Below are 26058 nucleotides of genomic sequence, written 5' to 3'. Positions count from 1 at the left end.
TCTGACTTTATAGATTCATCTAAATCAGGTGATAATTTTTTGGACCCTTTCCTTCCCTTTCTATTCCTTTTTTTATGAATAAGGGTCTCAAGGGAATCCTTAACTTGTACCCTGATCACGGATCTCAAATCCATGAAGTTAGTGGATTCTTCACATGCGGTTTTCTGTATACAATCTGCACAGTCTTTTCTGCCACAAGTCAGGTAACTTATCCCTACAAAGGGTTCACTCCTTATTCTTTTGTGCCACATTTCTTAAGCCATTCCTAGTAATTAGAGACAAGAAAAAGGGACTTAATTACCATGGTGAAATTTCACAAAGATCAGTCAGCATTCTGGAGTTTAATAAGGGTACCAGATTCAGAGGCTGGATCAAATCACACCATTATTCGTGGTTGGTTGTACTGTCACTTCTGCAACTCATGAGACTGCCATTGCTGCATGAACTCTGATCCTGGCACTGACGTTCCTCCATATCACGTGGGGAAGGAGATCCAGAGCAAACCCACTCTTTTGGCAGTCAGGCGTGATTTTAAAAGAGGGACCAGCCACAGCAACTCCCCCACCCCCTTGTGCATGCCTTCTCCAGACCCCCTGGAAGTGAAATCCAACACTTCAGGTCAGAAGTCTCTGGCATACTCTTCATCAGGGCGCACCAATCCCAGGGCGTCCTGCACATGCGCAAGCCTGGGACTTTGTTGGGGCCAGCAGGCATCCAAAAGGACTTCGGCGCTCGCATCTACATGAGCCCTCAAGTGACCAGCGGTGGCGCTTCCAGGACCCGACACCAGCACTATATACGAGGAGCCTTTCTTCCAGGCAAGGCCTGGGTAAGTTTCTCCTTTAACTTTCCTCTCCTGATTCTTCAGCTTCAGGTTCCCTCATGGACAGGAAACAAAAATGATGCGGGGTAGAGGTGCAGCCCTCTTATTCAGTACGCTTCCTGTCCTTATTGGGTGAATTCCCTCTCTCGTGTGGCACTGGTCATGGGGGAAAGGAAAATTTTAGAAATTGTTCTGGTATTCAGTGAGATATTAATGACAATCTTATTTATCAAAGGAAGTGTACTCATTATTCTGAGCAATTTTATAAAAAATTTTAAAACACACAGTGTACATGATTACAGTTTCTTTCCTGTATGACTTCCCTCATGTCTAACAAGATACGATTTATTTACAAAAGATTTCCCACATAGTGAACATGAATACGGCTTCTCCCCAGTGTGACTTCTCTCGTGCATCACAAGACTTTTTTTACTTGTGAAGGCCTTCCCACATTCCAAACATGAAAATGGCTTTATTCCTGTGTGAATTCTCTCATGTCTAACACATTTTGATTTCTCTGTAAAGCATTTTCCACATTCTGAACATGAATACGGCTTCTCTCCTGTGTGAATTCTCTGATGTTTTATAAGACTCCCTTTATCTGTGAAGGACTTCCCACATTCTGAACATGAATATGGCTTCTCACCTGTGTGAATTCTCTGATGTGTAATAAGACTCCCTTTATCTGTGAAGGACTTCCCACATTCCGAACATGAAAATGGCTTTTCTCCCATGTGAATTCTCTCATGTGTAACACATTTTGATTTATCTGTAAAGCATTTCCCACATTCTGAACATGAAAATGGCTTTTCTCCTGTGTGAATTCTCTCATGTCTAACACATTTTGATTTATCTGTAAAGCATTTCCCACATTCTGAACATGAAAATGGCTTCTCTCCTGTGTGAATTCTCTGATGTATAATAAATCTTGATTTAGCTGGAAAGCATTTCCCACATTCTGAACATGAATACGGCTTCTCTCCTGTGTGAAATGTCTGATGTCTAATAAGACTCCCTTTATATCCAAAGCATTTCCCACATTCTGAACATGAATATGGCTTCTCTCCTGTGTGAGTTTTCTGATGTCTAATAAGAGTCCTTTTATCATTAAAGCATTTCCCACATACTGAACATGAAAATGGTTTTTCTCCTGTGTGAATTCTCTGATGTATAATGAATCTTGATTTATCTGTAAAGCATTTCCCACATTCTGAACATGAATACGGCTTCTTCCCAGTGTGACTTCTCTTGTGCAACACAAGACTTAATTTACTTGTGAAGGCCTTCCCACATTCCGAACATGAAAATGGCTTCTCTCCTGTGTGACTTCTCTGATGTATAACAAGTTTTGTTTTATATGTAAAGCATTTCCCACATTCTGAACAGGAGTATGGCTTTTCTCCTTTGTGTTTTCTTTGTGTCTGAGCTGAGCTTTTAGTAAGTTGCTTGTCACACTGAAATCTTGTATCCACTGTGTCACCTGGACTTTTGGTAATAATGTGAGATTGCTCAGGAGATGATTCCTCATGATCAGGAGGATTATAAGAAAGTGAAGTGCTGTGAAGTCCAGGAGGTGCAGGAAGGGTGATGAGGTTTTCTCCATTAGAGTGCTTCCTGATATCTTCTTTTTTACAATTTAGTGATAAACCTTTATTCTCACAAGGATTTCCTATAAGAATGAAAGATAGATTTGTGTTGTTAAAAAAATCATATCCAAAGAGATTTACACATTTATTTTCTGGATCTCACAATGAAGACCCTCGTCAGTGAAAGTACCGGTAATAAGGAGGACAACTACATGTCATAACATTAACACAATGAGAGGTAAAGTGAATAACACTTATAATCTGGTGATATTGGCACAAGTCAGGGGTGGCAGAGATTAGACGGCAAATAGACAGTTCTTAAAGGGAACCTGTCATCAGGATTTACCCCCTTAATGTACCACCAGTGCCATTTCACTCTCTCAAGCTTCCCATCATGCTCTTAGTGTAGAAAAGTGTCCACACAATTAAAAATTGATTTTAATCTTACATTACCGTATGCAAATGAGATCGACTAATCATAAAGGTGGGCCTCATAAAGGTGGCCGCCGTAATCATGTCCACAGTATGCCTAAGGACTAGTGTTGAGCGAGTATGTTCTATCAACCCTTTCGCCGAGTATGCTCGGGCCGAGCACCGAGTATTTATAGCTGCTCGGTGATATGGTTGAATCCCTCCCGTGTGCATGATTTGCGACTGTTTGACAGCTTTATTACATGGGAGAAATGTCTATTTCTTACACATTCCTCACATGTAATAAAACTGTCAAACAGTTGCAAATCATGCACCCGGGAGCGATCTAACCTTATCACCGAGCAGCTGTAAATACTCGGAGCTTGGCCCGAGCATACTTGGACAGAACATACTCGCTCAACCCTACTAAGGACATGATACGAACCCTTATAAGAATGAAATAGCACCGAAGTCATATTGCAGGGTTAAATCCTAATTACCGGACCCAGGGGAGTCCTTCTTCCAATGTCTGAGAAGAAAAATCTACAGTGGTAGAAAGCGGAACGATTCCAGTATGTGAGCAACCTGTAGTGCAAATGGGCCTCCATGTCTCCTCTGGAGCCTCCTTATTCCATTAACCACCCTACACCACGGAGCCTCTTATCCCCTGGAGCCTCCCTACACCACGGATCCTCCTTACCACCTGGAGCCCCTACACCACGGATCCTCATCATCCCCTGGAGCCTCCCTACACCACGGATCCTCCTTATCCCCTGGAGCCTCCCTACACCACGGATCCTCCTTATCCCCTGGAGCCTCCCTACACCACGGATCCTCCTTATCCCCTGGAGACTCCCTACACCATGGATCCTCCTTACCCCCTGGAGCCTCCATACACCACGGATCCTCCCTACACCACAGAGCCTGCTTATCCCCTGGAGCCTCCCTACACCACAGAGCCTACTTATCCCCTAGAGCCTCCCTACACCACGGATCCTCCTTATCCCCTGGAGTCTCCCTACACCACGGATCCTCCTTATCCCCTGGAGCCTCCCTACACCACGGATCCTCCTTATCCCCTGGAGTCTCCCTACACCACGGATCCTCCTTATCCCCTGGAGCCTCCCTACACCACGGATCCTCATCACCCCCTGGAGCCTCCCTACACCACAGATCCTCCTTATCCCCTGGAGCCTCCCTACACCATGGATCCTCCTTATCCCCTGGAGCCTCCCTACACCACGGATCCTCATCATCCCCTGGAGCCTCCCTACACCATGGATCCTCCTTATCCCCTGGAGCCTCCCTACACCACGCATCCTCCTTATCCCCTGGAGCCTCCCTACACCACGGATCCTCCTTATCCCCTGGAGCCTCCCTACACCACGGATCCTCCTTATCCCCTGGAGCCTCCCTACACCATGGATCCTCCTTATCCCCTGGAGCCTCCCTACACCACGGATCCTCCTTATCCCCTGGAGCCTCCCTACACCACGGATCCTCCTTATCCCCTGGAGCCTCCCTACACCACAGAGCCTGCTTATCCCCTGGAGCCTCCCTACACCACAGAGCCTGCTTATCCCCTGGAGCCTCCTTACACCACAGAGCCTGCTTATCCCCTGGAGCCTCCCTACACCACGGATCCTCCTTATCCCCTGGAGCCTCCCTACACCATGGATCCTCCTTATCCCCTGGAGCCTCCCTACACCACGGATCCTCCTCATCCCCTGGAGCCTCCCTACACCACAGAGCCTCCTTATCCCCTGGAGCCCCCCTACACCACAGAGCCTCCTTATCCCCTGGAGCCTGCCTACACCACGGATCCTCCTTATCCCCTGGAGCCTCCCTACACCATGGATCCTCCTTATCCCCTGGAGCCTCCCTACACCACGGATCCTCCTTATCCCCTGGAGCCTCCCTACACCACGGATCCTCCTTATCCCCTGGAGCCTCCCTACACCACGGATCCTCCTTACCCCCTGGAGCCTCCCTACATTACTTGGTCTATATGCAGCTGAACCTACTGCACATGTGATACATCCGCCCCTGCCCAAAACACTAAATATATGTCCTTAAAAATGATGTTTAAAGGGAAACTGTCCGTTCCCTGTGCCCCCAGAACCCGCAGCAGTTGTGTCTGCAGATATAAACTCTCCGCCTAACATCTCTATTACATTAAACACACAAACAGATCTTTAGAAATAGTATTGTATTTCTAAAGTTTATGATATGTAAATGAGGCCTTTGACTTGTCGATGAGGCGTTCGTGACCCCAGAGTAGTCGCCCCACTTAGCATGTCATCACGGCTTTGGGGGCTTGAGAACATGACAAACCTACCGCATGCGCGCGGCTTCTCCTCCTCACTGCATTGAGCCTCTGACGCCGGGTGTACGCGTCCCATTACTGAGATAGGAGAGGACGGTCACTACTGGTCAGAGTCCATGTAGATGGGAGGAGCTCGGCCTCTAGCCCCGCCCTCCTCTCCCCTCCCCCTACACAGAATCTTATCAGTAGCGGCCGTCACCTCCGATCTCAGTGATGGAACAATGTTTCCTAACTGAATAGAGATTTTACCCCGGAACCGAGAATCCTGAGACGGAAGAAGAAATACGCAGATTTCTGTGGAGACTCCGGGGAGAAAGTTTCCTATTTCCATCTCGTCTATTCTTACAATTCATGAAGTTTATTCCTCTTATTCTTGTGTAATAAAGACTGATCAGGACGTTGTGTATATTATATGGGAACAATGAGGAATACTGTCACCATGTAACAATACATCGCTTATGGTTTATGGCCGCCAGGATTTGGTAACACAAAAATGTCTGAAAAGAAACAAAGTATTTATTGTAGAAAAGTCCTAAAAGAAAATGAAATAAATATATTGTTATTGGCTTGGATCAGTTGTATTACCGCAGTTACAGCGACCCTCCACCCCGGGACTGAACACTACACATTTCCCTGTACAGTCCCCTATGGGGTCCTCTGCCCTCCGCTGCCCCCTCAGATCGGTGGTCCCTTCCCCCGGCTTCCAGGATGGCCAGTGCAGTGGTATGGGGAGGGCAGTAATACGTCTACCCCACCCTCCCCTGCCTTTCCTGTGCTGTGACCTATGGGGCAGCGACACATCCTAGTAATCTCCCAGCAGTCTGCGGGGCGTCACCAGTTACAGATGTATTCTGCACCTGCTTTCATTGCTCCTGTTTGTCTCTGGTAACCTTGTCTGGCTTCCATAATACCCCGGGATGACTTAGGCCTCCATCTACAGGACCATTCTTACTCGGCTTCCTGATTCTGACCTCGTCCCGCTTCTTGATTGTCTAGTACCTGCCATCTTTGGGTCAGATCTTACATGTCGGCCTTCTTCTGCCAGCTCGCTCTACCAGCCAGCACTACTATGTGGAGCAGCCCCGGTGTCTGTGCTGTAAGTCCAGATCACTGTACAGTGGTGAAAAGATGGAAGCCGGGAAACCTCTGGGACCGGCTGTATGGAGACTGTGTGTAAGCGCCTTATTATTAGGAACTGCCAGGTTTCCTCCATCGGTTCACCGTTACAGGAGGCAAATGGAGGACACAAGGAAGGGAGTCTATATATGATAACCGTATAGTCGCTTCTCAGTCTCAGGGTGGACGGTCGTTTTATCACTCAACTTGTGCAGCTCATGAGAGAAAAATTCTAAAAAATAACAGCAGAATAAAGATGATAAAGTAACAAGATGAGAAATACAACTCATCCCCCACAAAAAAGCTTCTCATACAGCGAGGTCAGTAATGAGAAATAAACCATCAAGAATGGAAGAAACAATCCAACAGAGGCCGGACAGACATCTGTCTGAGATGGTGAGTCCTGCATTGAGCAGGGGGCTGGATACGGGGACCCTGGAGGTGGTCCCCTCCAACCAGAACATTCTAGGATTGTAAGTTGTTTGGTCATTTTATCTGTAAATCATTTCCCCCATTATCGGCCTTACAGATACATTATTTTATTGATTTTTTTACTTTCTCGTCCTCTCATTTCCGGAGTCATAATGTTACTGGTCACTAAGCTGCGCAGTTCTTCTGCTATTCACCCTATAAATGTAAGGAAATACTGACAACTGGGCGTTACCATTGTTCCCCTACATTGTCCAATCAGCGCTGAGTGTGAGAAGTGTGGGGACACATGTATGGAGAACGGTGACACCCGGTTATCATGTCATTCATAAATGTCGGAGGAACGGCCAGGAATCTGAGCAGCAGTTTCTTTCTTTGGTAACAATTCTTGTCGGAAAAAGAATTTCATCCAATTTATTGGTAAAAAAAAAAACAAAACAAAAAAAACTTAAAACTTTCGGAACCTGGATGAGGACGTCTTCTTACCTTCTTTTGGTAATTTATGTATTTTACTGTTGGAAAGAGAATTATTTATTCACGTTAGAGGCTCAGATGGGGGGACGATTCCTAGACGACATCTTGTCTGGAGAGACCGAGAGTGAAGATTCTTCTAAAGGGACGTTCCCAAAATCACAATGTGCTCTTATAATAAAGTACACCCTGGTTATTGTGAATATAACCCCTGTATAACATCTGGCCTGTCCTGCACATATCACCCCCTGAGTATGCCCCCCGGGATCTATATACCCAGCAGTTGAAATTGTAACCAATACATACCGAGGAGCCACATGTTATATACTGGGGGGTGGGACAGGGCTGGATGTTATACACCGGGGGGACAACAGGGCCTGAAGGAGAAGCCAGAATGCAGTGATTAATGCGTGTGGCCCAATACTATTCTCCATATAGTGAATCTCTCCATAAATGAGACGCTGACAGGGGATATAATCCGTGCATGGTAAAGGGCGCCCCCTCTGGGTAGTATTTAGTCTCCATGTTTATACGTTGGTTGAACCAGAACTCAAAAACCGACATGATGTAAGATAACGACAACTCTAGATGCGGCCATCGCAGCTGTTTGTAGATACGAGCTCCTAATCCCTTTTATGATGAAGCAATTCTCCACCCGGCACAGAGGACTAAACATCTGTCATGTACTGTCACCTACCTGGTGGCCTCCGCTTGCCTCCGACTGAGACCGGTGTTCTGGTCCTCCTACATCCAAGATGGCCTCCATAGTGGCAGAGGGACGACAGCAGTATGTCTGACCCACACCTCCATAGCACGGCACTTACTGACTTACCATAGGGGTCTTCATGCCACCGGGCGGCCGGCCTGGATGAGGAGAGACCAGAACGCCGGCCTCAATGTCGGAGGCAGTGGGAGGCAAACAGAGGCGACAGGTAGGACGACTCTACATGTGACATGTGTCGTCACTCGTCAGCACCAGGCAGAGGCTGCTACATCCCCGAGATCCATAGGACGGGAAGATTCATCACCTGGAGCACAAGCTCAGTCATTTATATGGCAGCAGGGACTTGTGGAAGAAAAATATGAACGTAAAGGATGGAAAGAATATTATAGAAGGTAAAGGAAAACTAATATGTGATTCCTAAATCATAAAGAATAGGTGTGAAGGCGGCCCCGTTATTCATCGGTGCACAGCCGGACTCTACAGGAGCAGTCGCGCCATCACCGGACGCTTCTGCTGTGATGAGGACAGCGGATAAAGCTTCACTGCACCGGAGACTCCACACGATATCACACACCGGTCATCATCATCATCACACGCCGGTCATTATTACACACCTGTGGAAACATCTACCGGAATCTCCTCCTTCCCGTCACTCACACACGGCTGATCCCCCCTCGTCATCGCTTCTTCTTCTGTCTCGTCCTTCACTTTATTCTTAGTTGGATCTTCCTCCTGATATATCAGATGTAACAATCAGCACAATACAAGAAACCACCAAAATCTGTGACATCTATGACCTCAATCAGAAATGTCCCCCCATATACAGATCCGGTACAGGGCTCAGCACCGTCTACCTGATGACTCTCCGGGACATTGTGATTCTCCTCTGGACAGTCCTGGGGATACAGAGGACGGGGACATCTCTCTGGTGGATTTCTCCTCCTGAATCCATCTGTAGGAAACACACAGTAACGGAATAGATTGTGTCATGTGTGGCAAAGTCACTGGTAAAGTGATAGAGGGAAGATATATTTCATGGAGGCTATTAGCTTCTGTGAATTGAAACCATGAAATTTGCTCCAACATGTTACTTGCTTAAAGAGGTTAAACTTCCATGTTAAAAGGGAGTGTTTTTTGTGAATGATCATTGTGAAGGGTGGGAGGTCATTCACCATATCTCCATCTCAGAGTGTGGTCTTTGATTTAAATACAAGTCCTACTGAGGCATTCAGTGTTCAGTGTCTGGAGAAGCTAGCTCCAGAGAGGATCTTGTGTTTGTTTTTCCTGAACCATGTGGAGTTGCTGAACTCTCAGCAGGTTGATCCCTGCTATCACAAAGACTGTGCTTTTGTGTCACCATTTTGCTTTGTTTTCCTGTTTTGGCCAAAGGGCCGTGATTTCTTTTATGGACTCAGTGTTGGTTTATGCTGCATTTTAATAAACCAACGAGAACTTTTTGGCCAAAGGGCCGTGATTTCTTTTATGGACTCAGTGTTGGTTTATGCTGCATCTTAATAAACCAACGAGAAGTTTTTAAAGAAACAGTGTACCTGTGTCTACCTCCGTGTGAGCGATCTACCACACATGTTATGATGAAATTACGGGAGTAGTAGTAGGTGACCACAGAACAGACATGACAGTCTCCCCTCCTCACCCTGCTGATCGGCCCATATTGCGATCGCCTCTTGTGCTCCTTGTATAACCTCAACCTTAATATCAACCAGATCTTCACCCTAAAAATAAAAATGTAAGATGAGCTCAGGTCCCATCACTTCATGGTCAGATGTTGTGGGGACTTCAGTGTCATCTACCTGATGATCCTCCGGGATGTTGTGATTCTCCTCTGGACAGTCCTGGGGATACAGAGGACGGGGACATCTCTCTGGTGGATTTCTCCTCCTGGATCCATCTGTGGAGACATAGAGACTGAATACATGACCTGCCGTGTATCTGTCTATATATGAGACTCGTCTCTCAGAACCAGTAATTCTATGTTTATGTATCAGGGAATAAATTACATTGTTGTGGTTCTCACCACCGGTACCGAGGTCCCAGCACATTGTGGGCCTCAAGTATGAAGTGATAATCAGCGAGGCCAAAGCCTAATGCTCTGCACTCGGAGGATGAGGACCCTGAGGAGAGGGACAGAGAAGACCCTCGTCAGTCAGATGGAGGAGCCGTACTAAGAAACACAACTTCTCCAAGTTTCGTCTCCAGGGATGGAACCACAGAGGAGCTGGAGCAAGCTCCACATTTCTATCCATCGGTTTCTTCTCTCCTAATTCACCATTATGGAGATTGGGGGAAGGACGGTGACCATTTACCAGTGATTGTTTTTTGAGAGCTCATGATGTCATCATGAGGACACGGCCTCCCTCCTGGACAGGATCCTCTGGGATCACTAAGAGGAGAGAACCTGATCTATTAAAAGACGAGTTACCGCTTTCTTATTCTTCTTTAAATAGAGATAAATCTCCACATCCGCCTCCATAAAAACACTAAAATAGGCAGCAAGTGCTGAAAAGTTCTGCGTTTGTCTCTGAAGGAGGAAAAAAGGGCACATGTACGGCTGACGGATGAAGTCACAGAACCCGGAAGGACGGTGTTGTGGGGAGCACCCGGTACGCAGCGGTTAGTACCTATCAATGTGTAGAAAGGAGAACTAGAGAGCCGGCACCGGGGTCATGGGCGCTTACTGATGCACACGAGGAGCCAAGGAGAGATTGTCTGGTCAGACTCCACAGAAAAGCTCCATAATACATATTCTTCTGACAAATATCCCTTTAACCCCGTCACTCTCGCGTCTGTTTTCACCTTCCTGACCGGGCCAATTTTTTACAATCCTGACCAGTGTCACTTTATGGAGGTAATAACTCTGGAGCTTCAACGGATCCCGCTGATTCTGAAACTGTTTTTTCGTGACACATTGTGCTTCATGTTAGTGGTAAATTTAGGATTTGGCTTTTTTTTTTGCGTTTATTTATGAAAATATCGAAAATTTTACAAAAAAAATGTTGGACTTTTAATTTTTATGCCTTTTAACCAGATATGTATTAACTATTTTGTATGGTATAACTAACATTTACCACATGTCTACTTCACATCAGATTTATTATTTTTGTTAAAAGTTTAATCAGCAATTTCTTATTTTTCAAACAAAATTTACAAAACCAATTGTAAGTTTCCTCCTTTCTCCCCCTTTTGCATTTTAAGTCTGCAGTCCTGCTCCCCAATACTTATATCTATGGCCAGTTTGACGTCAATCAGCCGTTACTAACATGTCGCATTTAAGGGATCGCACTCATCGGCTGAAATAAAATTGGTCGGATCTTCCTGAACAGTAGGATGATTGTCTTGCGAGTACGAAGCGACTTCTCTCACCTGTCTCGCATCTGTATGACATCCGTATCAAACGCGTTTATAACATCAGCTTTTACAGACGGTCATTCTCTGACATTTCAGGCTAATTTTCTAACTAATAAAACATTTTTTTTATAGATCTAGAAAGATAGAAATGAGTCAGTGAGATATATCATCAGGGCAGGGCGTGTGGAGCTGCTGTACATGGATTTAGCTAATAATTAAAGAATTTAAAGTAAAAAAAGCAAAGGGGGAAAGCGGATAGCTGATGCTTATAGTCTGGGAAGCGGGTAATAAACATTAATTAACATAGATCTTCCCAGGGGATTAATATTAACATCTGCGTAGCCTTTACTGGTTATTAACAAGGGGTGACCCCCTCCCAAAAAATGATGTGGGGGCCCCTTCTATTTTTAATAACCAGAAAAGGCTAGGCAGACAGCTGCAGGCTGGTATTAATAGCCTAGGAAGGGGCCATGCATATTGTACCCCCTCCCAAACTAATAACATCAGCCTGCAGCCGCCCAAAAAATGGCGCATCCAGGGTCCCAGGGTCTGGGAGTGTTCATTTCAATTAAAGGACTTTGCTTTGTGTGTGTGCTTTTTTAACTAAACTTACGGGGTTAGTAATGGGGGTGTCTTATAGACGCCTCTCCATTACTAACCCCTGGGCTCGATGTCAGCAAACATTACAAAGCTAACATCAACCCCAATAGTATTACCCCACTCGCCACCGCACCAGGGCAAGTGGAAAGAGCCGAGACTAGGCGCCAGAAATGGTGCATCTTATGGATGCACCAATTCTTGGGCAGCTGAGTGCTGATGTTCTTGCACTGGGAGGGGGACAATATCCAATTCCCAGGCTATTAATATCAGCCTGCAGCTGTCTGTTTAGCCTTTGCTGGTTGGGTCCCTGGTTTCCTGCACTGCTGGTAACATTACCATTATGTCTATCTATTGTGTCCTATTGCACTTGGTCTGTTGATGCTTATTTGTATCACCTGGGCCTTAGATGTAGCAGTGCAGTACACCAAGTGTTATATCCAGGTATACCACCATTGTTCTTCCTGAACTTGTACCTCACTTTTTGTATATATTGTATTTGTATATGAATATATATGGTATTCCTCTATATGTTTTTTTTTTTTATTTGTTAATAATAAAGATATATTTTTAGCCCTTTGAAGAAAACGCTTCATCTCTTTAGTGACAGTAATTAACAGAGGCTGAAGTTACAGTTCTATCCAAAGGCTTAACCTTCTCCCCGACAATTGAGTTTGACGTTCATAGAACTTTATTAGATGTGAATAAGTTGTGAGAACTTTCACTTTGCGTTGTCATTTCATGGTCAATGAACAGAATGAGAACATGGAGAACTCGTTACAAGAAGTTTCTCATGATGATGTTCCCAATAGAACTGGAACTTTTGATGAAGAGTTCACTTCTTGATCATAAAACTCCAGCGATTCAACACAACAGACAGTTACTTTCAATCGTTTGTTATAAAAAAAATCTCCATTACTATCCGGTCAAGTCTCGTCCACCAGTCTTGGATGTTTTCTAGGAAATGATTGAAGATGAACTACTTACATTAAAAAGGAACACAAAATTTCAAGGACAGAAATATCATAATCTAATGATATCAGAGCAACGAGCTCTGAAAGAACTTAACGAGAACTCTGACCTCCTCATAAGGAAAGCAAAGGACGATCCGCTGTTATATTGAATGTGGGACTTTATGAAAAATTCCATTGGGAAATCTGCAGACAAAATGTGACCGATGCTCTAAGGAAGGAGAAAGATTCTGAAAGAAGCCGCCGAGGACGAAGACTCAAGACTGATGAAGACGACAGCGGAGAAACCGGGCCTCACAGATCAGAAGAGAAGAATCAGGGAATGAAAGCTGTGAGAAAATGTAGAGAAAACCAGAGCAAGTCTGGAGAAAAATCATCTATTATAGGAGGAGGCCGAGAGACGTCATCACATCCACCGGAGCCAACAAGAGTCTCCTCTCACCTGGTGATGTCAGAGGCCGGAGCTCCTCCATCATCACCTCCTGGTACCGATCCTGGTGTCCTTCTAGATACTCCCACTCCTCCATGGAGAGATAGACAGCGACGTCCTGACACCTTATATGAACCTGACAACAACGACACCGTCATCACCCAGAATCCTCCAGTGCTGTCCTGTATAATGTCCCAGCAGTCACCTCTCCGCTCATCACCCAGAATCCTCCAGTGCTGTCCTGTATAATGTCCCAGCAGTCACCTCCAGTCATCACCCAGAATCCTCCAGTGCTGTCCTGTATAATGTCCCAGCAGTCACCTCCAGTCATCACCCAGAATCCTCCAGTGCTCTCCTGTATAATGTCCCAGCAGTCCACTCTAAGCTCATCACCCAGAATCCTCCAGTGCTGTCCTGTATAATGTCCCAGCAGTCACCTCTCCGCTCATCACCCAGAATCCTCAAGTGCTGTCCTGTATAATGTCCCAGCAGTCACCTCTCCGGTCATCACCCAGAATCCTCCAGTGCTGTCCTGTATAATGTCCCAGCAGTCACCTATAAGGTCACCACCCAGAATCCTCCAGTGCCGTCCTGTAAAATGTCCCAGCAGTCACCTCTCCGATCATCAACCAGAATCCTCCAGTGCCGTCCTGTATAATGTCCCAGCAGCCACCTCTCCGCTCATCACCCAGAATCCTCAAGTGCTGTCCTGTATAATGTCCCAGCAGTCACCTCTCCGGTCATCACCCAGAATCCTCCGGTGCTGTCCTGTATAATGTCCCAGCAGTCACCTCTCCGCTCATCACCCAGAATCCTCAAGTGCTGTCCTGTATAATGTCCCAGCAGTCACCTCTCCGGTCATCACCCAGAATCCTCCAGTGCTGTCCTGTATAATGTCCCAGCAGTCACCTATAAGGTCACCACCCAGAATCCTCCAGTGCCGTCCTGTAAAATGTCCCAGCAGTCACCTCTTCGATCATCAACCAGAATCCTCCAGTGCCGTCCTGTATAATGTCCCAGCAGTCACCTCTCCTTTCATCACCCAGAATCCTCCAGTGCCGTCTTGCATAATGTCCCAGCAGTCACCTCTACGGTCATCACCCAGAATCCTCCAGTGCTGCCCTGTATAATGTCCCAGCAGTCACCTCTCCGCTCATCACCCAGAATCCTCCAGTGCTGTCCTGTATAATGTCCCAGCAGTCACCTCTCCGCTCATCACCTAGAATCCTCCAGTGCTGTCCTGTATAATGTCCCAGCAGTCAACTCTCCGGTCATCACCCAGAATCCTCCGGTGCTGTCCTGTATTATGTCCCAGCAGTCACCTCTCCGCTCATCACCCAGAATCCTCAAGTGCTGTCCTGTATAATGTCCCAGCAGTCACCTCTCCGGTCATCACCCAGAATCCTACAGTGCTGTCCTGTATAATGTCCCAGCAGTCACCTATAAGGTCACTACCCAGAATCCTCCAGTGCCGTCCTGTAAAATGTCCCAGCAGTCACCTCTCCGATCATCAACCAGAATCCTCCAGTGCCGTCCTGTATAATGTCCCAGCAGTCACCTCTCCTTTCATCACCCAGAATCCTTCAGTGCCGTCTTGCATAATGTCCCAGCAGTCACCTCTCCGGTCATCACCCAGAATCCTCCAGTGCCGTCCTGTATAATGTCCCAGCAGTCACCTCTCCGCTCATCACCCAGAATCCTCCAGTGCTGCCCTGTATAATGTCCCAGCAGTCACCTCTCCGCCCATCACCCAGAATCCTCCAGTGCTGTCCTGTATAATGTCCCAGCAGTCACCTCTCCGGTCATCACCCAGAATCCTCCAGTGCCGTCCTGTATAATGTCCCAGCAGTCACCACTCCGCTCACCACCCAGAATCCTCCAGTGCCGTCCTTTATAATGTCCCAGCAGTCACCTCTCCGCTCATCACCCTGAATCCTCAAGAGCTGTCCAGTATAATGTCCCAGCAGTCACCTCTCCTGTCATCCCCCAGAATCCTCCAGTGCTGTCCTGTATAATGTCCCAGCAGTCACCTCTCCTGTCATCCCCCAGAATCCTACAGTGCTGTCCTGTATAATGTCCCAGCAGTCACCTCTCCTGTCATCCCCCAGAATCCTCCAGTGCTGTCCTGTATAATGTCCCAGCAGTCACCTCTCCTGTCATACCCCAGAATCCTCCAGTGCTGTCCTGTATAATGTCCCAGCAGTCACCTCTCCGCTCATCACCCAGAATCCTCCAGTGCTGTCCTGTATAATGTCCCAGCAGTCACCTATCCGCTCATCACCCAGAATCCTCCAGTGCTGTACTGTATAATGTCCCAGCAGTCACCTCTCCGCTCATCACCCAGAATCCTCCAGTGCCGTACTGTATAATGTTCCAGCAGTCACCTCTGCGGTCATCACCCAGAATCCTCCAGTGCTGTCCTGTATAATGTCCCAGCAGTCACCTCTCCGCTCATCACCCAGAATCCTCCAGTGCTGTCCTGTATAATGTCCCAGCAGTCACCTCTCCGGTCATCACCCAGAATCCTCCAGTGCTGTCCTGTATAATGTCCCAGCAGTCACCTCTCCGGTCATCACCCAGAATCCTCCAGTGCTGTCCTGTATAATGTCCCAGCAGTCACCTCTCTGCTCATCACCCAGAATCCTAAAGTGCCGTCCTGTATAATTTCCCAGCAGTCACCTCTCCGGTCATCACCCAGAATCCTCCAGTGCTGTCCTGTATAATGTCCCAGCAGTCACCTCTCCGGTCATCACCCAGAATCCTCCAGTGCTGTCCTGTATAATGTCCCAGCAGTCACCTCTCCAGTCATCACCCAGAATCCTCCAGTGCTGTCCTGTATAATGTCCCAGCAGTCACCTCTCCAGTCATCACCCAGTATCCTCCAGTGCTGCCCTGTATAATGTCCCAGCAGTCACCTCTCCGCTCACCACCCAGAATCCTCCAGTGCTGTCCTGTATAATGTCCCAGCAGTCACCTCTCCGCTCACCACCCAGAATCCTCCAGTGCTGTCCTGTATAATGTCCCAGCAGTCACCTCTCCGCTCACCACCCAGAATCCTCCAGTGCTGTCCTGTATAATTTCCCAGCAGTCACCTCTCCGGTCATCCCCCAGAATACTCCAGTGCTGTCCTGTATTATGTCCCAGCAGTCACCTCTCCGCTCATCACCCAGAATCCTCCAGTGCTGTCCTGTATAATGTCCCAGCAGTCACCTCTCCGGTCATCACCCAGAATCCTCCAGTGATGTCCTGTATAATGTCCCAGCAGTCACCTCTCCGGTCATCACCCAGAATCCTCCAGTGCTGTCCTGTATAATATCCCAGCAGTCACCTCTCCGCTCATCAACCAGAATCCTCCAGTGCTGTCCTGTATAATGTCCCAGCAGTCACCTCTCCGGTCATCACCCAGAATCCTCCAGTGCTGTCCTGTATAATGTCCCAGCAGTCACCTCTCCGCTCACCACCCAGAATCCTCCAGTGCTGTCCTGTATAATGTCCCAGCAGTCACCTCTCCGCTCACCACCCAGAATCCTCCAGTGCTGTCCTGTATAATGTCCCAGCAGTCACCTCTCCGCTCACCACCCAGAATCCTCCAGTGCTGTCCTGTATAATTTCCCAGCAGTCACCTCTCCGGTCATCCCCCAGAATCCTCCAGTGCTGTCCTGTATTATGTCCCAGCAGTCACCTCTCCGGTCATCACCCAGAATCCTCCAGTGCTGTCCTGTATAATATCCCAGCAGTCACCTCTCCGCTCATCAACCAGAATCCTCCAGTGCTGTCCTATATAATGTCCCAGCAGTCACCTCTCCGGTCATCACCCAGAATCCTCCAGTGCTGTCCTGTATAATGTCCCAGCAGTCACCTCTCCAGTCATCACCCAGTATCCTCCAGTGCTGTCCTGTATAATGTCCCAGCAGTCACCTCTCCGCTCACCACCCAGAATCCTCCAGTGCTGTCCTGTATAATGTCCCAGCAGTCACCTCTCCGCTCACCACCCAGAATCCTCCAGTGCTGTCCTGTATAATGTCCCAGCAGTCACCTCTCCGCTCACCACCCAGAATCCTCCAGTGCTGTCCTGTATAATTTCCCAGCAGTCACCTCTCTGGTCATCCCCCAGAATCCTCCAGTGCTGTCCTGTATTATGTCCCAGCAGTCACCTCTCCGCTCATCACCCAGAATCCTCCAGTGCTGTCCTGTATAATGTCCCAGCAGTCACCTCTCCAGTCATCACCCAGAATCCTCCAGTGCTGTCCTGTATAATGTCCCAGCAGTCACCTCTCCGGTCATCACCCAGAATCCTCCAGTGCTGTCCTGTATAATATCCCAGCAGTCACCTCTCCGCTCATCAACCAGAATCCTCCAGTGCTGTCCTGTATAATGTCCCAGCAGTCACCTCTCCGGTCATCACCCAGAATCCTCCAGTGCTGTCCTGTATAATGTCCCAGCAGTCACCTCTCCAGTCATCACCCAGTATCCTCCAGTGCTGTCCTGTATAATGTCCCAGCAGTCACCTCTCCGCTCACCACCCAGAATCCTCCAGTGCTGTCCTGTATAATGTCCCAGCAGTCACCTCTCCGCTCACCACCCAGAATCCTCCAGTGCTGTCCTGTATAATGTCCCAGCAGTCACCGCTCCGGTCATCACCCAGAATCCTCCAGTGCCGTCCTGTATAATGTCCCAGCAGTCACCGCTCCGCTCATCACCCAGAATCCTCCAGTGCTGTCCTGTATAATGTCCCAGCAGTCACCTCTCTGCTCAGCAGCTCAATCATCTTGTTGCTGAGCTCTAGGATCTTCTTCTTCTTCCTCTCATGTATCGGGGAGTGCGAGGGAGGCTCTGTGATGGGGTCCGGGCTCCGCCCTCCTGACTCCTGGAGATGGATGATGGGAGTCACACCCTCCCCCGGTGTCTTCCTCACTATTGTGTAATCCTGTGTATGGAGAAAAGTGGTAAAACACAAAACCCCAGAGATATAATGAAATAGTTGTGGCTTTCTAACCCAAAACCTAATTACAGGTTCCTATTAACACTTTCACCCACGAGACTGTTTTCACCTTTCTGATTAGGCCAATTTTTTCAATTCTTATTAGTTTGACTTTAATTTTGATCAAAATTACACAGTGACCCTATTTGGGCCATGTGTGAACACGCTCTTACATGCTGCATGTACACTCATTTATATTCCAGTTCATTTCTTTAGTTTTTTTCAGTTAAAGGGGTCCTCCCATCTCCAAGATCCCATCCCAATATGTAGTAGGTGTAATAATAATAATAATATTAGCAAATACCTTCAATTAGAAATGTAGTATAGTATTTTTGGTTCGCTAGCTCTATTACCCCATGTGCAGGCATCGCAGGACCTCAGGTATCCATGGTTATGACCACTAGCAGCTAGCCAACTAACTGTGATTTTATCAGTGGACGTAACCATGGATACCTAAGGTCCTGCGATGCTCTGCACATGAGGTAAGTGGCGAATCAAAAATACTATACTACATTTCTAATTAGAGGCATTTGCTAATATTACTATTATTACACCTACTACATATTGGGATAGGATCTTGGAGATGGGAGTACCCCTTTAAGTGTGCACAAGTGTGGTAATCTCATGTGGTGTATGGCAGGGGGCTGCACTCCTCGCAGTATACAATGTATCTCGCTGTGGACAGTTTTCTGTCAGGAGAAGAGTCCTCTCTTCTCAAATTAAACTCCACAATATAATATTTTTCCAGTAAATGCCTCCAGGTAGAGGGTGATGATGGTGGTAGTAGTCTGTGCACCCGAGCCCCAGTCATAAAGAAGCCTAAAGAACTTAAACAGAAGTCCCTTTACTGGGGATAATGGGTCAAATTCTTAGGCTGTGTGCCCACGATGCGTTTTTGAAGCGTTTCTGCAGCAGCAAAAACACTGAAGAAACGCATCAAAAACGCTTGGTAGAAGGCCCGCCATGTCCCCCAATGATAATCCGCGTCTGCTGTGCTCATGCTGCTCAAATTTCCACTTCCGTTTTTTCATGGTGAAAAAAACGCAGCACCACCAATTATTTTGCAGAAGCGCTGCGTTTTCGCCGCCATTGACTTGCATTGGAACGCTTCAAATCTGCAAATATGTAAAACTACTTGCAGAATTAAAGCGCATTTGCTGCGATTTTGGAACACAAGACTGCAGCAAATGGGAAGTGACCTCATGCGGGGGGGTTCCAGCCATCCCATAAATCCAGGAAGACGAGAATCCCATACCATTCCTGTCTTCCTGGATCATGGCTGAGCACCTGGGGTGGTACAAGATGGACCTGAATGTCCCGGTCATGACGGGTGTCTGCGCTGGAAACCTGCGCGGTGTCAGCATGGGCTCTGTGCGGTGTCTGCTGTTGTCAGCGGGTGTCTGCGTGCAGGCAGACATAGGTCTATGTGACACTACTACTCCCTTCGGCCTATGTCTGTCCCCCGTCCACTAGTGGCAGCAGGATCAGCTCGATGGGAGCAGTAGTTCCCATCAGCCTGATCCTGCTGTTAAAATTGCCCTAATGTGTCCGTAAAACTGCCCCATATGTTATTTTTGGCCCCCATAGGTTTATATTTTTGCCCCTATACATTTTTTATTTTTTGTATGCCCCCATTTTTTTTTTTTTTGGCAACCTATTTTGTTTTATTAATTTAAAGTCCCCATTTTTTTTTGTTTGGTCCCCAATTAATTTTAAAAATACATTTCATTGGTGGCCAGTGGTTGCCTAAAGAAATTTAGTTTATACATTACCTGTTCCCGCCGATCGCCACCTAAAATAAAGTAAAAAATAAAAAAAATACACCTATACTCACCTATACACCTAATTCCCCGAAGCCCTCAATCTCCTGTAATAAAATATAAAATAAAAAAACACAATTTTATCCTTAGCCCTCCGTAGTAATCCACGAGTGTCCCATGAAGATCTCCAGTTTAGAGCAGCCACATAAAATGTGACCGCTCTAAACCGCTGCCACCGCTACAATGACGGGGCCGTAAAGCAGCCCCGTCATTGCATAAGTGAGTTCACTGGATTTCAGGCAGCGCTGCTCTGGTGAGCTCCTTTACGGCCCCGCTGACCGTGAGAAATTCCCACGGTACAGCAGGGCCGTAAGGGGGGTCACCGGAGCTGCGCTGACTGAATGCACTCTGGTGACCTCAGTCAGTGCCTCACACTGCCGGGAGCGGACGTGTTCCCAGCAGTGTGAGCTTACAGCAGCCATGACAGCTGTCACATCTCCAGATGTGACAGCTGTGCATTGGAGATCATCGCAGGAGCATGGACAGGTAATTATTTTTTTTTAGTAAATTAATAATTAAATAAAATTGTGTGTTTTATTTCAAATAAATAATTCTTTTCTGGGTGTAGTGTGTGTTTTTTCTTTTTAACTCTTTGTAGGTTAGTAATGGGGGTGTCTTATAGACGCCCCTCATTACTAACCTGGGCTTTATGGCAGCTGGCGCTGACATGAACCCCACTACTATTATCCCCTGCCACCGCACCAGGGCAGCGTGGAAGAGCGAGGCTAAGCGTCAGATTTGGCGCAAAAATATGATGCGCAAAATCTGGGGCGGCTGAGGGCTGGTATTATAGCCTGGGAGGGGGCCTATAACCTTGGCCCCTTTCTAGGCTATTAATATCAGGTCACAGCTGTCCGCAGAGCCTTTGCTGGCTCCAATTTATATGGGGACACTATGTCATTTTTTTTTTTGGGTCCCCCTGTAGAATGGACAGTAAAGGCTAAGCTAACTGCTGCAGCCTGATATTAATACCAAGGGAAGGGGCCATGATCCCTGGCTACTTCCCAGACTATATCAGCCCTCAGCCGTCTGCTTTCCCTCTGCTGGTTATTAAAAATACACGTGAACCCACCCATTTTTTTTTTTAAATACATTGAAATGTAAGATTATTGTACAGCGTATGCGTGACCAAGCATACATTGAAATGGGTCTGTGTGTGTTTCCGGTATGTGTGGAAAAAGTCATCACCATTCGTACCAGAGATTCAGACGTGTGAAAGAGCCGTAATTGGATACTGGGTGAGGAGTGTGTGTGTGTGTGGGGGGGGGTTGTGCCCATGTATACACACGCGTACATATCTGCATTGAGTATGTATGTGTATATATATTTTTTATATTAATTACAGGGGCTGCAGTTCTTGTGGCATCCTGAATACTTCCAAAATGGTGAATAGGGGTTTGACTAGGAAATTACATTATTGGCCTTTTTTTTTTCCACTAACTTTATTTGGCTTCAAAAACGCTTAAAAAACGTTTACAAAACGCATCAAAAAAGCGTCAAAAACGCATCAAAAACGCACATAGAATCTGCATGAATTTTTCTGGCAAGGAGATGCAGAAATGGTCAGGAAAATTTCTGCTTCATTTCTGCATCGTGGGCACATAGCCTTATTCACAAACGGTAGGGAGCTGAGGTACAGGATGATACTCAGGCTGAGTTCACACGATGCGATTTTAATGCGTTTAAGCTGCGTTTTTGCAGCTGCTTAAACGTTGCGGAAACGCATTAAAAACGCATGGTAGAAGGGCAGCAATGTTCCCCAATTGAAATCCGCATGTGCTGTGCCCATGATGCGGATTTTTCCGCAGCGTAAACGCTGCGCTCAAAAATCCGCAGCATGTCCATTAATTTTGCGGAAACGCTGCGTTTTTGCCGCCATTGACTTGCATTAGAACGCGCCAATTCCGCAAGACTGCATCTGTACTTGCGTAATTGGCGCGTTCTAATGTGCGGATGGTACCCGGGTGTGGAGGAGAGGAGAGTCTCATCAGCACCCAGGTACCATTAAAAAATCTGTAAAAAAAAGGATGAAATAAAAAATAAATGTATATTTACCTTCTGTCGGCCCGCGCACCGCTCCTGCTTGGTTCTCGGCACTTTGCAGTGAGTTGAAGGACCTGCGCTGACGTCAGAGTCATGTGACGGGTCACGTGACGCTGATGTCGGCAGGTCTTTCAATTCAAAGTGGCCGGCGAGGGAGAACGGAATGAGCGGGACACCGAGGGCCATCGGAGGGTAAAGTATACATTTATTTTTTATTTTTACCACTCTCTCGGTTCACACTATATAAATCCATGCCGGTTGCATGGATTTATATAGAGTGACCTAGTTGTCAAGCACTTTCCAAGTGATGCTAAAATCGCCTGGAAAGCGCTTGTCAATCCACATGCAGAAACGCATGGGGGAACGCATGTGAATCCGCATGTATTCTGCAGGAAAAACGCATGCACAATCCGCATGCATTTTTCTGGCAAGGAGATGCAGAAATGGTCAGGAAAATTTTTGCTTCATTTCTGCATCGTGGGCACATAGCCTTATTCACAAGCGGTAGGGAGCTGAGGTACAGGATGACACTCATGGTTGAATATTGTTGTGCACCTGCAGACAGGCAGATCCTGGAAACCTCTGGTTTCATCAAATCTGAATATTTCTTCCTCAGCGCTGTGCTCTGTTTCTGCCCTGAGGTAATTCTTCCTAATATGAAGACTATCAGCTCCCCTTATTGTGTCTGTCCCCTTTTTAAGCGCAGCAGTCAGGGAGAAGGTAGGTAACTCCTTCACCTACAAAATGGCTTCCTCTTCTCAAAATGTCTGACCACCAACTGCCTCTTCAATCCTTAACTACCTCACAGGATTTAACTCCTCCCACTCTCATGTGACTGTTAGAGCTGCAGTCATTGGCTGACTGCCCAAAGGCGTTTTTCCAGAAGCTTCTGCATATTAAACAGAGCTGGGTCACATGATCAAGCCTGTTAGAGGAAGATTAACCCTTTTTGTGCTGCCTGTCAGCAGGTCTTACCATTTATATAAAATGCACAGTTTACACAAAAAAACCACATCATTTATATGAAACACACTATAAATCCGGTATCCCATAGGGATAGGATCTTGGAGATGGGAATACCCCTTTAATTCTTCTGAATATTAAGTTATATCATTAATATTAACCCCCTTTTACCCCCGAGGGTGGTTTGCACGTTAATGACCGGGCCAATTTTTACAATTCTGACCACTGTCACTTTATGAGGTAATTACTCTGGAGCTTCAACGGATCCCCCTGATTCTGAGACTGTTTTTTCGTGACACATTGTTCTTCATGATTGTGGTAAAATTTCTTCGATATCACTTGCGTTTATTTGTGAAAAAAGGGAAATTTGGCGAAAATTTGGAAAATTTAGCAATTTTCAAAATTTGAATTTTTATGCCCTTAAATCAGAGAGATATGTCACACAAAAGAGTTAATAAATAACATTTCCCACATGTCTACTTTACATCAGCACAATTTTGGAACCAAAATTTTTTTGTTAGGGAGCTATAAGGGTTAAAAGTTGACCAGCGATTTCTCATTTTTACAACAAAATTTATAAAACCATTTTTTTAGGGACCACATCACATTTGAAGTCACTTTGAGGGGCCTTTATGACAGAAAATGCCCAAAAGTGACACCATTCTAAAAACTGCACCCCTCAAGGTGCTCAAAACCACATTCAAGAACTTTATTAACCCTTCAGGTGCTTCACAGGAATTTTTGGAATGTAGAAGAAAAAAATTAACATTTAACTTTTTTCACAAAAATGTTACTTTAGACCCAATTTTTTTTTTTTTTCGCAGGGGTAACAGGAAAAAATGGACCCCAAAATTTGTTGTGCAATTTCCCCTGAGCACGCAGATACCCCATATGTGAGGAAAAACCACTGTTTGGGCACACGGCAGGGCTCGGAAGGGAAGGAGCGCCATTTGACTTTTTGAATGTAAAATTTGCTTGAATAATTAGCGATGCCATGTTGCGTTTGGAGAGCCCCTGATGTGCCTAAACAGTGGAAACCCCCCACAAGTGACACCATTTTGGAAACTAGACCCCTCAAGGATTTTATTAAGGGGTATAGTGAACATTTTGAACCCAGAGGTACGACACAGAATTTGATAATATTAGGTCATCATATTGAATAAGTTGTCATTAGTGCTCGCTACATGATTTTGCATCAGGTACTCGGGTATGCACCATATATCGCGGGTGCTCGAGTCACATGCTCGAGTCCCCGCTCGCATGTTTCATGGTTATTAGACACCCAAAAAAAAACATGCGGGGATCGCTCGTGCATGGCAGGCAATCCCCGTGAGGTTTTTTTGGCCACAATGCATATGGGGCGGAGACACAAGCACCCGCTATACTCGGTGCATACCGGAGCACCCGATGCAAACTCAGGTAGCGAGCACTTATGCTCGACATTAGTCGCCATATCGTCATCTTTTTTTTTTTTACTTTTGAAAAAAATCCCAACCCCATCACAACCCTAACCCCAAACCCAGCCCTAACCCCATTACAACCCTAACCCTAGAGTTTATTTTTTACGCTGTCCCTCATGCGGTATAAGTGATTAGACGGCTTTATTCTTCGGGTCGGTGCGATTACAGTGATACCAGAATGATATCGGGTTTTTATGATTGACAGCTGTCACACACTAAAAGACGCATTTTTTTTTTTAAATCTAGTTTTTGCATCGCCATATTTTGAGAGCTATAATTTTTCCATATTTTGGCCGACAGAGTCATGTGACAGCTTGTTTTTTGCGGGACGAGGTGACGTTTTTATTGGTGCCATTTTCAGGCACGTGACATTTTTTGATCACTTTCTATTCCAATTTTTGGGAGGCAGAATAAACAAAAAACAGAACTTCCAGAATTTTTTTTTATGTTTTTTTTTTATTCTGTTCCGCGTGTGGTAAAATTGATAAGGCAGCTTTATTCTTCAGGTCAGTACGTTTACAGCGGTACCACATTAACATCATTTTTCTATGTTTTGGCGCTTTTACACAATAAAAGCTATTTTATAGAAAAAAATTTTTTTTTCATTGCTTTATTCTGAGAGCTATAACTTTTTTATTTTTCAGCTGATGGAGCTGTATCGTGGCTTGTTTTTTGCGGGACAAGATGGTGTTTTCAGCGATACCATTTTTTATTTACATTCGCCTTTTTGATCGCGTGTTATTACATTTTTTGTTTGGCGGTATGGTGATAAAGCATTGTTATTTGCTTTGTTTTTTTACAGTGTTCACTGAAGGGGTTAACTAGTGGGACAGTTTTATAGATCGGGTCGTTCCGGACACAGCGATACCAAAAGTGTACTTTATTTATTTTTATGTAAATATGTGTATTTAATTAAGAATTTTTCCTTTCTTTGTTCTTGTTTTTTTAAAAATGTTTTTACAAATTTTAAAAACTTTTTTTTTTTTACACTAATTTACCTTGTCTCTGGACGGGACATCAACTTTTCCTGCCCGGATCGCTGATCTAATACTCTGGATTGCTTGCATCAGGTGCTGCATGTACGGTGAATGGCATGAAGAGGTTAAATAGAATCTGTCACCAAGTTATTGCCACTGACTGGCAGCTTTCTGCCTATGCACAGTGTACAGAGAGCGGCCAATCAGGGCTGTGGGTGGAGCTATACAGAGCTCAGAGCACTACTAGAGCTACAGCAGAAAAAACAGGGATTTCATCAGAACTGCAGCGAGCAGCACAGTAAGTGACCGATCACTGGAATCAGGGTCTCTGCCCCCACATCATGCTGCTCTCAGATCAGATAGCAAAACCTGATGTCGGACTTGTTCCAGAACACAATAAAGCTGATAGAAATGTAGAGGAGTTACCTCTCCGCTCAGCAGGGAGATGATCTCCAGGGTGAAGTGTAATAATCTTCTGGTGGTCTCGTCCTCGTCCATCCTCGGGGTCATTCAGGAGAAGGAGGGATGAACACTGGATCAGCTGGAGGGATCTCGTCCTGCCGG

At 46.2% G+C, this 26058-nt stretch overlaps 1 protein-coding gene across 1 annotated transcript; it reads right to left on the bottom strand.

The window, feature by feature from the left end:
- Positions 1–1006: 1006 nt before the first annotated feature.
- LOC141220398 (uncharacterized) lies at positions 1007–25596 on the bottom strand. Its single transcript, XM_073666325.1, has 4 exons — positions 25516–25596; positions 17995–18177; positions 13263–13386; positions 1007–2492 (listed from the first exon to the last, which is right to left on the bottom strand). Exons 1-4 carry the CDS (start codon positions 25594–25596, stop codon positions 1120–1122), a joined length of 1761 nt encoding a protein of 586 aa, XP_073522426.1. The 3' UTR covers positions 1007–1119.
- Between the last annotated feature and the right edge of the window lie 462 nt (positions 25597–26058).

The sequence above is a fragment of the Phyllobates terribilis genome, unplaced genomic scaffold (assembly GCF_046119375.1).
Source record: "Phyllobates terribilis strain yellow unplaced genomic scaffold, ASM4611937v1 Scaffold_291__1_contigs__length_2406647, whole genome shotgun sequence".
NCBI lineage: Eukaryota > Metazoa > Chordata > Amphibia > Anura > Dendrobatidae > Phyllobates > Phyllobates terribilis.
Note: the sequence above shows the minus strand (reverse complement) of the source record. Positions and strands in the feature narration are given on the sequence as shown.

Coding starts and splice junctions, on each gene's coding strand:
- LOC141220398 (XM_073666325.1), bottom strand. CDS start 25,596: ATGCAGCACCTGATGCAAGCAATCCAGAGTATTAGATCAGCGATCCGG. Junction 18,178..25,515: donor ATGTCCCGTCCAGAGACAAG/GTAAATTAGTGT, acceptor CTCCATACACAG/GATTACACAATAGTGAGGAA. Junction 13,387..17,994: donor TTGAGCTGCTGAGCAGAGAG/GTGACTGCTGGG, acceptor CGTTGTTGTCAG/GTTCATATAAGGTGTCAGGA.